Below are 12136 nucleotides of genomic sequence, written 5' to 3'. Positions count from 1 at the left end.
AAACTGTTTTTCCATCCTGATGATCAGAAGAGTGTTTGAGGGTCTCAGAGACCCTTCAGAACAACATTAAGTGTTAATGACCTCTTTTAGCTGTTTAGTGATTACAATCATGTGATTTCCAGGAAGTGCTGCAGCTGATGCATGCCCTCTCTCCCTGCGGACTATTTGCTGCTGCCTGTCTCTACATGTTTCCTCTGTGTGTGTTTCTGCTGCTTCTTCGTCCTCACTGTAAACAGATGTACTGAGAGACTCCTGCACTGATGTTTCATAGGAAAGTCCAAACAGCCTCACTGGTTCTCCATGAAGAACAAAGATCTGCTCTCTGTGGCTCCAACACAACTTAAAGACAATCAAAGGTGGACAAAGTTCTTCAGAACAGCTGTGCAGGAGGTCATGACCTTTGACTTTATTCATTAGAACAAGTTTATTTCAATTAACTGACAGACAGAGTGAAAGGTTTTCTCTACAGGTTCATTTCCTCTTACTTTAATTCGTCTGTCACTTTGCAATTGTGGTCGACTGTGGGTTGAATGGTTTTGCTAAGCAGATGTCTGCAAAACAGGAAGTCAAAGCAAAACGATCGACAGGTTAGTTCAGCTGGTTGTACACAGTCGAGTTCACCCACGCAGTATTTTAATTTACTATTTTTTCTAATTGCTTGTGTTGAATAAACCTTCAGTAGGTTTCTTTTGACCTACAGAGAAAGCAGATGGATTATACCAACCTCACATTTTTTATCTTTATATGGATTTTTGTTGCATCCTGATGATTAGAAGAGTGTTTAAGGGTTTAACAGATCTCCATACAACAACAGTAAGTGTTTGCTGTCTTTTTCTAACATCATTTTCAGTGTTTTAGGTAAAAAGTTTCAGTTGTCATGGTTACAGTTTGGTTAACATCCACCCACAAAAATGTTTAAACAGAAAAACTGTTTCAAAACTGAGTGAGACTTCATTTAAAATGTCATTTCCTTTCTAGCGGACGTTAAACCTGTAAATCCTGAACCATGAAATCATTGCTCGATAATTTTATTGGTCGACGTCACTTCAACTTAACTTCCGTACGAGACGTTACACCGTTGAAGTGTGGAGTTAGACCGAGCGGCTGAACGACAGATCTGTTCTAACAGTCAGTGACTTTCAGCTTTATTTTAAACCTTAAATTTAAACTTGTGTCGTCAGATTTAAACTCAGGTTCAGTTATTCGGTGAAAATACCGACAGACTCAGACATTTAGGACAAACTAAGAGTCAGATCAGCAGCAGCAGAGACACGGAAATGTCTGCTGTAACTGCGTCACTCTGCTCCACGTTGCTGATGTTCGATGAGGCTTCATGTTTGTCTCTGCGGGTGAGATTTAACTGTTATAAAACAAACTGAGTGTCACTCTGGTTAAATTTGTTATGTTTCTCAAAGAATTGTTTTTATATTGATTTAGTTTGTCTGTGTGTGTGAAGGAGACACGAGGCTGGGTGGGGCTTAGGGTTGCCAACTCCCTGAAAAATAAATAAGGGACACCTCGTGGCCAGGGCCGGGCGACCCAATTGTCTTCACCCTTCCCAGTGTGGTGAATTTTCTAGCTTTTTTTTTGTGTGTGAAATTATTTTTTTAACCATTTGACTTGAATTTGATTTAAGTAGATGCATATTCTATTCTTTGTGATATGAACACATGTGAAACAAGTGATCATTTAGCCATTTATTTTTAGCTCAAAATGACAACATTAACACAGTAAAACAGGTCTCTTTCTTAAACAGAAGCCTGTCTTGCTTAACTTTTGAGAATATAAGTAAATCTTTCTTTAAAAGAACTCTGTCCTGCTTAACTTAAAATAATAGAAAACAATAGAAAGAAAAATATTCTTGTAACAGTGCACATTTAGTGCATTTAGTACAATTGGCTTCAGCTGAGGTATTATTTCAGCTTTTCTAATGCTAATCAGCTGCTCCTGTTTGTAAACCCGCTTGTTCCCATGATTACGCATCTTAACTCATCATCATTATTCATCTATGTATTACTTTTATGTATTAGTCATCAATTTGTTGTAATCATCTATCCTTGCAGTTGTTTATTACACAAAATAAATTATATTATCACACTTCTGGCCACATAGCGCTGATATTCACTGCACATGCCCATATTAACTTTTTCCAGCCAGGTGTTTTCCTTTTCCCATTCTTCCCTTTCTCTGAGGGGAACAAACATTTGGCTGGGCTTACACTGTGCGATTTTTGGCCCATTTTGAGCCGATTTTTGAGTGATCGGACCGATTTTGGCCTTCATCGTGCGTCGTGTATCGTGTAGTATACGTGGGGTAACGAGAAGTGATTAACACCTCACGACCAGCTCCCGATCATCAATCGCTCGTGAGGGTGTCACCACAGCCGCTCACACTGCTCGCGCGCAAACACGTAAACGTTGGTGTAAAAGACGGAGCAGCACGGCTGTGCAGCGTGTGATCTGGACACAAGCGATGGAGGCACACAACCGTGAAAATAGTTGGATTTACATTGCTGCTCAATCACAGCTGCCCGATCAATGTTTTTCATTAGCAATTTAGCAAAGTTGATGGTGGTGGTGTGTGTGTCTGTGTGAGTGTAATGCTGGGCTTACACTGTGCGATTTTTGGCCCATTTTGAGCCGATTTTTGAGTCGTGCGACCGTTTTGGCGATCGGACCGATTTTGGCCTTCATCGTGCGTCGTGTATCGTGTAGTATACGTGGGGTAACGAGACGCGATTAACACCTCACGACCAGCTCCCGATCGTCAATCGCTTGGTCGGGAGGGTGTCACCGCAGTTTGTCACACTGCTCACGCGCAAACACAAATGTCGGCGAAAAAGACGGAGCAGCACGGCTGTGCAGCGTGTGATCTGGACACAAGCGATGGAGGTACAACTTGTAGAACTTTGGAAAGCTCATCCGAGCCTTTTCGATGTGGCCTCAGAAATTATCACGACCACAACAACCGTGAAAATAGTTGGATCTACACTGCTGCTCAATCACAGCTGCCTGATCATGTTTTTCATTAGCAATTTAGCAAAGTTGATGGTGGTGGTGTGTCTGTGTGAGTGAAAGACAGAGAGAGCGAGCGACAGATTTTCTGTTATAACCTTCATTTTATGGACGCACAGTGTGAGCACTCAGGTCGCATCAGAGCATCGGGCGGTATAGTGTGAGACCTGCATCGTGACCTACCAACTTCTAACCCCTGCGAGTCAATCGTGCAGTTTGAGCAGGAGCTGAATAACGTGACTGAAAAAATTGCACAGTGTCTGCCCAGCTTTAGGTGTACTGTCGTCCGAGACTTGCACCGCAGTGTCGGCGTTTGTTTCCCTGTTGGCCATGCTTCTTGTTGTGGTCATCTGTTGTCTTCCGGTATTTTCTCCGTAAGCGACCTTTCCTTGACCAATGAGATGAGCGGTAATCTGAATTGTCATACTCGTAAGTGTGCTGTCAGCTCATTGGTCACAAAGCAGGAGAGGGGCTGGGAATTATGTTTTCAAACAAAGCGTTAATTCCATTAAAGGTTATAGACTACTTTTGATTCTCACTGTATTACGGGACAAAGTGCGTCCCTTATTAGCTCAATACGGGACGATTCCGTTTTTTAAGGGACGGTTGGCAACCCTAGTGGGGCTGTGTGGACGTCCGTGTCTGTGTGACAGAGACAAAGAAATCTAATGTGTGTTTTATTTTCTTTCAGATTTTCCACCCTGATGACCACAGAGGCCTTCGAGGGTTCCAGACGTCCTTCAGAACAACAGTAAGTGTTTTCTTTCTTTTTCTAAAACTCACGTTTAGTCTTTTAAGCTAAAAGAAAAGCTAAAAAAAATCAGTTTGAAGGTTTCACTTTACAATTCACCTCCATAGAAAAGGAGGAAATTTAGCAGAAAACCTCAAATTCTAAAACTGATGAGTCTTTGTTCTTTAATCGGACAGCACTGGATGGACTGGTGATTTACAGGCTACTGGTTTTGTAAACTGGTGCAAGTTGCTGCTGGTTCTCAGGTTAGTCAGAGTTGTGTCGCGGTGTTGTTTGATAAGCTGCTCGGCAGACACAGATCTCGGAGCTGAAGCCTAAATCGCAGCAGGAAGAGGTGCAGCAGGATGTGAGCTCGAAACTTGCTGTGGGAAACAAACTCGGTGCAGAGACAAAACAAACTTCTGCTTCAAAGACAAAAACGGTTCATACATGACGACTGACACATGAAGCAGGTTCAAATTTTTCCTGCGAGGATGGTTCAAGAACAGAAAGAATAAAACTTTCTTTCGACTTCACCTCTTCTGGTGTGACGCGCTTGTTTCTACTCGACCCCGCAGTGCAGCGTACCAATCGTCACAACTTCCTTAAAACAAACTTTACTGATCCAATTGCTTTCTTTCAGCCTAAATTTTAATCCCAGGACAGACTGAGACATTTAGAACAAACTAAGAGTCAGAACACCGGAAATGTCCGCTGTAATTACGTCATTCACTTTGATGTTTGCCGTGTTCGTGTCTGCAGGTGAGATTTAACTTTGACATAAAACAGGAAGTAATGGCTGCATATTAAAAATATTTCCCTGAGAGCAATTTTCATACTATTCATATTATCAGCACGCTTCACTGTATAAGTGTTTATACAAAACACAGCTACTGTCATGCACAGTTATACTGTTATGAATAATAAGGGTCAAATTTGGAGGTTTAGGTGGAGGAAGCTGAAGTTCAGGTGTAGCTGTGCAGTGTGGGGAAAGAGTGTCCTCTAAAAGAGTCCCATAATAACCAGTGTTGTGAGCTCCAGTAGATTTGTTTTCTTTGTGTTCAGGCTGTGATCAGGCTGCTGCTTCTGATGCTTTTCTGCTCTTTGTGGATTAAAGCAGCTACAATCTACAACATATAAGCAGGAGTGACAAATAATCCTAAAGAACATCATCTGCTTGAACTGGTGACTCTAACATCCTTCTAGAAACAAGTCCTGCATTTGGGCACTTATTATGAAGCATGACCTAAACTGAGAAACCATCCACCACTGTCAAATCCAAATGAGGATGTTGTCCCAGCTCATCAAATGTTTAAATTAAAAGTGATGTGTTGGTGTGTTTTTGTTTGTTTGGCTGCTGTAGAAGTGAACCGTTGTAATTTGTAATTTGACCTTTAACCTTTCTCCTGTGTTGTTTCCTCTTTCAGACCAGAAAACCATCACAGCTGAGTGTGGACAGGACGTGACTCTGACATGTCGAGCTCCAAACAGCAACAAGATCATAGTTGTAGAGTGGAGCCGAGCTGACCTGGAGCCACAACATGTCCTTTTGCAGCAGAATGGAAGGTTCGATCCAGATGGCCAGCATCCATCTTTTAAGAACCGAGTGGATCTACGGGACAGACAGACGAAGGATGGAGACGCGTCTCTGATTCTGAAGGATGTGATGATTAATGACACTGGAACATACGACTGTCGTGTTCAGAGACAGAGAGAAAGTTTAAGTCTCATCACCAGTGTCTACCTGCATGTTGATCCTCCAGGTGAGTGAGTAGAGTTGAGTGTGTGTGTGATCAGAGGTGAAGCTGCTTCCTGGTTGCTGTTTACTGATTATAAGTTGGAAGTGATTATGTTGTTATCGCAGCTGGATATGATAGCCAGCTCTGCATCCTGCTTTTATTTTCTCTCCCTGTGCCGTCTGTTCCCAAACTCACCCACACAGCACATGGTGCTTTTACAATCTCGGGTAGGATACTGTCCGTCCAAAGTCCAAGTTCCGGTGGTGGGCAATTTCTATTAGTTCCTAACAACTGAAAGTGATCAGTGTGTTGCAGGAAAATGTAAGAAAAAGGTATCAAATATACAAAAAAGGTGCGCAGTAGTTGGGAGTTCTGTGCCACTGCATACTACCATACGAACTGCCATCTTGTCCCACTAGTTTGCTTACAGAGCAAGTAGGTCCACGGAGGATGCCGGCATCAACACCTTTCACAGAGCACTGAGCCAAATGGAGATCAGGAAGAGTTATGTTAGGATTCAGATCCCCTCTGCCACCTGCTCTTTGATCACAGACTTCCTAAGCATCCTCAGTCAGTCTGACCGACCATCTGTAGGGGATCACACTCCTCAGCCTGTGTCATTTTTATCTTGAAAGGTGCTATACAAATAAACTTTTATTTACTTATTACTGAGGTGTTTCAGGCCTCCTGGGTGAGGTGTTCTGGGCATGTCCCACAGGGAGGACGCCCCAGGGTAGAAATAGGACACGCTGGCGAGATAATATCCATCAGCTGGCGTGGGAATGCATTGGTGCTCTTCTGGAAAGGCTGGAGAAGGTGGCTGGGTCGGGGCTTTTCTGCTTAAGCTGCTGCCCCCGCACCCCAGCCCAGGATAAGTGGAAGAAAATGGATGGATTCTTGGAATCTGTCACCACCTTCAGGTTTCTGGGCACCCATAACTCCACTGATCTCACCTGGACATCAACTCCCAAGGCCCAGCAGCAACTGCACTTGCTCTTTGTCCTGAGAAAGAATAACCTGGACCAGAAGCTGCTGCTGGCCTTCTGCTGCTCCTCAGTGGAGAGTGTGTTCTCCTGCTGCCTGGGTGTTTGCTACACAGGGCCACAACTGAGAACAAGGCTGCACTGAGGGTAATTACCACTGCCCAAAAAGTCATTGTCTGCCCTCTGCAACCCCTGGGGATCATCACTAGATCCTCCTGTCTCAGGAAGACCAGGACCACCACAGGTGACCCTTTGTTCCCCGCCCACCACCTGTTTGACCCGCTGCCCTCTGGTTGACCCCTCAGGTCTATCAAGTCCCAAACCTCCAGACTCACTAACAGCTTCTTCCTCTCGGCCATTTGCACTGTTAACCAACACTGTCCCTCCACATCCCACTCTTGCAGACCCGTATCACCGATCTGAGCCATGGTCTGAGTACCTCCATCATCACTCAGGCAAACACACATGAACTCTATTCGGACAAAGTCTTTTCTTTGCACTACTTTAAAGCACTTTGCTGCAACTATGTTGTTCTCTAATATGTGCCTTTATCTTGTTGTTATAGATATTTCTCCCGTTTGCTATTTATTCCTGCTCTCAGCTATTTATATTTTATTCCAGCACATTTGGTTTTACGTGTTCAACGACTAAAAAGAGCTATTCTGTTCTGTTCTATTCCTGTTTGTTTTTTATGCTTGTTTTTTCTGAACATCTGTTTCTTACCTGCAGGTCAATCAGGATGGAAAGTCGGTGTGTCAGTGTCTGCTGTGCTGCTTGTTGTTGCTGTTGTTGGATTTTTGATCTACAGAAAACATAAACAACAGCAGAGGCAGCGTCCTGATGAACTGCAGCCTGTTTGAAATGTCTCAGAGTTTTTCTCCTGCTGCTGTTCAGACTCTGTGTTGTCAGTGAACATTGAGGTACGGACAGAGGATCTGATCATCCAGCAGACAGGCATCAAACACGCCCAGAGTTGGTTTGATGTTAAATCCCTCTGATTATCATCAAAGCTGTTCAGACTGTGTCAGTGTGTCTCTGTCTGTCAGACACTCTGTGAACTACAGAGACTCAAAAACTGTAAGGCAGCGATAAAGTCAGTACATAACAATAAGATATTAAATGAAATGATTCAGAGTTTTTATAAAATTTTATTTCAAACACATCTTATCTTGTCTGTTTGCCATGTCGATTGCACATCAGGTTCAGTTTGTTCTCCAGCTGTTTCCTTCTTACTTTGAGCCACAGTGAGTCTCACAGGATGAAGTAATGATATCAGTCATCACGCAAACATTTCAGAAAGCTGTGCTTTTTCCTTGTCCTCAGACACTTTGGTTTATTTACCTTAGCGGTGCAGATTTCTCTCTCACAACACCGCTCACACATCACTTCAGCCTGTGAAGTGATTTGTCTTATGTGGCAAATGTGTTTGTTCATTGTTTTACAAACAGTATTACTGAATGTTTTTCTTAATTCAGTCTTGATTCATTTGTTTTCTGTCTGTGGAGCTTTATTTACATTTGAAGTTTTCTGACTTGTTGAACCAGGTGTATGGGCTCAAATTGTGGTCATAAATATTTTGTACTTGTAAATCAGGATTTTTGTGTGTGTGTGTGTGTGTGTGTGTGTGTGTGTGTGTGTGTGTAAAAAAGATTTGTGTGTGGATTTAGTCAAAAAATACGTGTGAAACTCTTCACTCAAGTTTCAAGTTACAAGTACGAATATTGACCCTGTTTTTCTTCCTTTCATCTCATTGGCCAATGTCATGTCAATCACAAATTTAACTCTCCAATCAAAGAACAGGTGGGTTTGGCTATTGAAGGGGTGCTTTATGGAGCTTCAGGTCCTAGAAGGGAATAAATGCCCTTATACATCCCAGCCCAGCGTTTTCCTTCATCACCACGAAGGAAAACAGTCTGTGGTGTCTAAGTTTGGTGATTTATGTGTCACAGGTTTACATGCTTAATACAGGGACCTCCAGAGCCTTTTCAACAGCGCTGTGGACCTAGGGTGGGGGGGCGGGGCAGTATTGTGGAAATGACAGTCTTCACTATTGGGGATGGTTACAAAGCTTTCTTCGTTGTGAATTAGCATACATGTTTTTATTGAACATTTAAAGAACCAGCAAAAAAAAACAAACTCTTGTAGTTCACATAAAGTCAGAGATAGAAAAGACAAGAAGCAGGTGCATCTAGTACAGGTAGAGCTGCTGAAAACACCCACAGAGCCCAGCAGCCAGCAACAAATTCTGGATCCTTGGCTTTTAGTTAGCAGTTAGCATTAGCAGCACATCCTGCGTCCGATGTGAAAGGACCTTTATGCTGCGCACTGTGACTCACAGCAATGGTCCTGGGTCAGCCCTGACTTTGTGTTAAACTAATCCTAAAGTAATAATGGTATTTCTAACCACTGATATACCACAACTTTATCCTTTCAACAGCTGCTGAAAGTTAGGGGACCTAGCTGCTATCAGATATTTATATAGAGATCCTCCAGCTTCAAACTGTATCACCCTTCAAGGACCTGAAGCTCCATAAAGCGCCCCTCCGACAGCCAAACCCATCTGTTCTCTGATTGGATAGTTAAATTTGTGATTGACATTGGCCAATCAGATGAAAGGAAGAAAAACAGGGTCAAAATTTATACTTGTTACATGAAACTTGAGTGCAGAGTTTCACACGTATTTTTTGGCTAAGTCCACACACAAATTGTTTTTACACATACAAATTGTTTTTACACATACAAATCCTGATTTACAAGTACAAAATATTTATGACCACAATTTGAGCCCATACAGGTGAAGCAGAGCTGATCTGACCTGGAATCAGTGCAAACAAACCACTGAGCAGGTCTGATCCAACCTCCTGCAGACTATGTGAACTACAGTGTTTGTTCATCTACATCTTCATCCAATGTTGTCAGGGAAACAAACAAACGTTTCCTGTTTTAGCATCTTAATCAACCAAAAAATAATGTGACTTAGTTTTGTTAAAATTTCTGCTTTTGTTGTAAAGCAGTAAATTTGAAGTTTCATGGATAACAACAATAATTATACTTTAGCATTAAAAATATGTCTTAATCCACACATTAATAAAAGTTGCTGTTATGCTGCTAACCTGGGTCAAAGTGTATCCTGAGGTTTTAGGGTGTTTCAACCAAACAGTATCAAGTACGTGAGTTATGAGGATCCTTTTGTTACAACAAGCAAAGCTGTTTATTTGTTTTGAAATGTGCCCACACATTTGAAATGATTTGCATTGTTTTGCTTTTGAAGGAATGATGTATGAAACTCCATTTTTGTTTGTGGAATGTTTTGGTTTATATGAGTTTTCTTGTGAATTTGTCGATTATTGAGTGAATGGATTAATTGCTAAGTGCTAGAAAAGTGTTACAGTTATGCAACACTCTGAAAATAGAGCTACGCAGCACTCTTTACAGCAAGCTGAATGCATCGCTCTCTCTTTCCCTCTAATCTCTTCCTCTCAGGTCTTGTGGTCCCTGTGCTATCTGTCATCCAAAGCACAGTTAGACTCGTGGACACTGTGTAACTGCTTTCTATGAGAGTGTCACATCTGTTCCCAGGATAACTTTGTAAGAAGTGCATAAATAGAACTCAGCTGTCTTTCACTGTGAATGCTTTTGCTTCCTTGCAAGTAAATAAATGCGTTGAAGCTCATTACTCTGAGTGTCTCACTTTATAAGAGAATTCTTCTAACAGTACCTTAATAACTTTGGTCTCACTGTTTATCCATTTTATTATACTTTCACAGAACTGGCTCTTGAGCCTGTGGGCTGCTTGCTGTCTGAAGCATCATCATGACACCTGTCCAGACTGTGTTAGTGTCACTCTGGGAGCTGCTGTGTCTGTTCATCGGCAGGATTTTCATGAAATTAGTTTAAAGGAAGAACAAAACTGTTGTTCATGAAGTTCAGTGTTCTCACTGATTCATGATATCCTAATCAGTGAGTGCGTTTGTTACAGAATAATTACAGATACTGAGCCAACTGACAACAGAAACACTTTATGTGATGATGAACGTATAAAATACTATGAATTATAGCTCAGCAGTACTCTATGTGATACTCATTGAGTTACAGCAGACAAATGGATCATGAACACTGAGTGTTAGAGTGCAGTATCATAAAACCAAACACACAAATGTGTTAAATGTAGCTGCAGAGTCAGACGTTTCCTTTCTTGCATCAATGAAACTTTATTTGAGTCTTCAATCCCCCCTCTTTTGTTTATCCTTGTCGTCGTTGCATACTTTGAATGCAATTACCTAATACTTAAGATTTGCATATACTGGCACTCAATGTTTTTAATCATTATTCAGCTGATTAATGTGGCTATAAACGTTTTTGGACCTGTTTAACCAGCTGATCTTGATGCTATGTGATGTAGAATCAGTCCAAAGCAACTTATGGACAGGCAGGAAGATAAGTAACAAAACATTCAAATAACTTTGAGACTGTCCCCGTGGGATGAGAATTAGAGTGTGAGAGTGCTAACTTATCAGCTAATGGTGATTATCTTTGTGTGTCATCCTCCACCCACAGACTGTACATAGACTCTGTACAAGACAGATAACCTCCATTTCTCAGTTTGTATGTCAGCACCTTTTTTTTTACTACACAAAATCTCCCAAAATCTCCTTCTAACTAAAAATGGGAAATATATGCATGCTGTATTTCATGAGCATCACTTTGATCTGTATTGTATGTCTTAAACTATGTAAAAAAAATTCTGTATGAATACATTTGCTGGGTTGACAGCTTTTGCAAGAGCAAGAGACTCTGGAAACCTAAAACTTGGCTGGTCTGTGGATCAGCAAAGTACAGACTGTAATCAAACTGTACTTTTACTGCTGACTGTGTTTATGAAATATATTCATTGTCTCTAGAATAAACAGCTTATAGTAGAAATATTACAGCCTGATCAGAAAGTAGAATGAACTCTGCAGTCAAAGAGTCCAGATCTCATTGTAACTCTGACTATATTTGAAATAAAGTAAACAACCATTTTATTATGAACAGTACATGCACAGCATGCCAAAAGAAACTCTGAAAGCATCACTGGTGATCTGCTTGTATCTGTGTTGGTATTCAAAGTGCAACATCTCCCTCTAGTGGCCAAATATAAACCATGTGTGAGGATGGTGTTCATGTAAAATGTGAATCATAGTGTTCCAGTCAGTCATCAGTGTGTCTCTGCACAGCTGTAATTAAAATGTGTTCAGAGGGCCTCAGTGTCTGAATGGTTCCAGTTCAGCTCCATAACAGCAGCGTCCCTGGTTTGATTCCTGTGTTTCAGCTCATATCTGCCTCTCTCACTGAGGGGGACGTAACTACATGGACATGGATTTGTTCATCAACCAAACTACAGATCACAGAGAGCAGAGGACATCTGATTTATTCAATGAAGTTGAATATGATGCTTTTGGGCATCATAGACATGAATTGTAATCTCACTGGTCAAATTTAGATTATGTCACAACAGTGCACAACTTAAACTTTTTTTACATGTCCAAGTCCTCGTACATAAGTTTAAAAGAACAGAACTGTGATTCATTCTTTTTTGTTTCTGAAATAAAATTGAAGTGTTACAGTGTACCTTTAGATATATGTTTACATTATTTTATAACTTCTATTCTTAAAAAAGGAAAAAAGTCA

At 41.4% G+C, this 12136-nt stretch overlaps 1 protein-coding gene across 4 annotated transcripts; it reads left to right on the top strand.

Annotated features, from left to right (window-relative positions):
- Nucleotides 1–577: 577 nt before the first annotated feature.
- On the top strand, nt 578–10139 carry LOC309695888 (V-set domain containing T-cell activation inhibitor 1-like). 4 transcript variants are annotated; one of them, XR_014273255.1, is made up of 4 exons: nt 578–813; nt 3706–3765; nt 5172–5507; nt 7196–10139. XR_014273255.1 is itself a non-coding variant. In XM_082516868.1 (3 exons), exons 1-3 carry the CDS (start codon nt 4452–4454, stop codon nt 7324–7326), a joined length of 522 nt encoding a protein of 173 aa, XP_082372994.1. In that variant the 5' UTR covers nt 4205–4451; the 3' UTR covers nt 7327–10139. The 4 variants fall into 4 exon arrangements, 1 of the variants encoding a protein (XP_082372994.1); XR_014273256.1 differs by lacking the exon at nt 578–813 and adding an exon at nt 1062–1349; XR_014273257.1 differs by lacking the exon at nt 578–813 and adding an exon at nt 1064–1128.
- Nucleotides 10140–12136: the final 1997 nt, after the last annotated feature.

This window comes from Aulonocara stuartgranti (assembly GCF_965226115.1).
Source record: "Aulonocara stuartgranti genome assembly, chromosome: 3".
Taxonomy (NCBI): domain Eukaryota; kingdom Metazoa; phylum Chordata; class Actinopteri; order Cichliformes; family Cichlidae; genus Aulonocara; species Aulonocara stuartgranti.
The sequence above is the reverse complement of the archived record's forward strand: the minus strand, read 5'-3'. Positions and strand labels throughout refer to the sequence as shown.

What these genes read in the sequence shown, in the direction of transcription:
- LOC309695888 (XM_082516868.1), top strand. Translation starts at nt 4,452, where the DNA reads ATGTCCGCTGTAATTACGTCATTCACTTTGATGTTTGCCGTGTTCGTG. An exon ending in TGCCGTGTTCGTGTCTGCAG is followed by an intron (nt 4,507 to 5,171) that starts GTGAGATTTAAC and finishes TTCCTCTTTCAG; the next exon opens with ACCAGAAAACCATCACAGCT. An exon ending in CCTGCATGTTGATCCTCCAG is followed by an intron (nt 5,508 to 7,195) that starts GTGAGTGAGTAG and finishes TCTTACCTGCAG; the next exon opens with GTCAATCAGGATGGAAAGTC.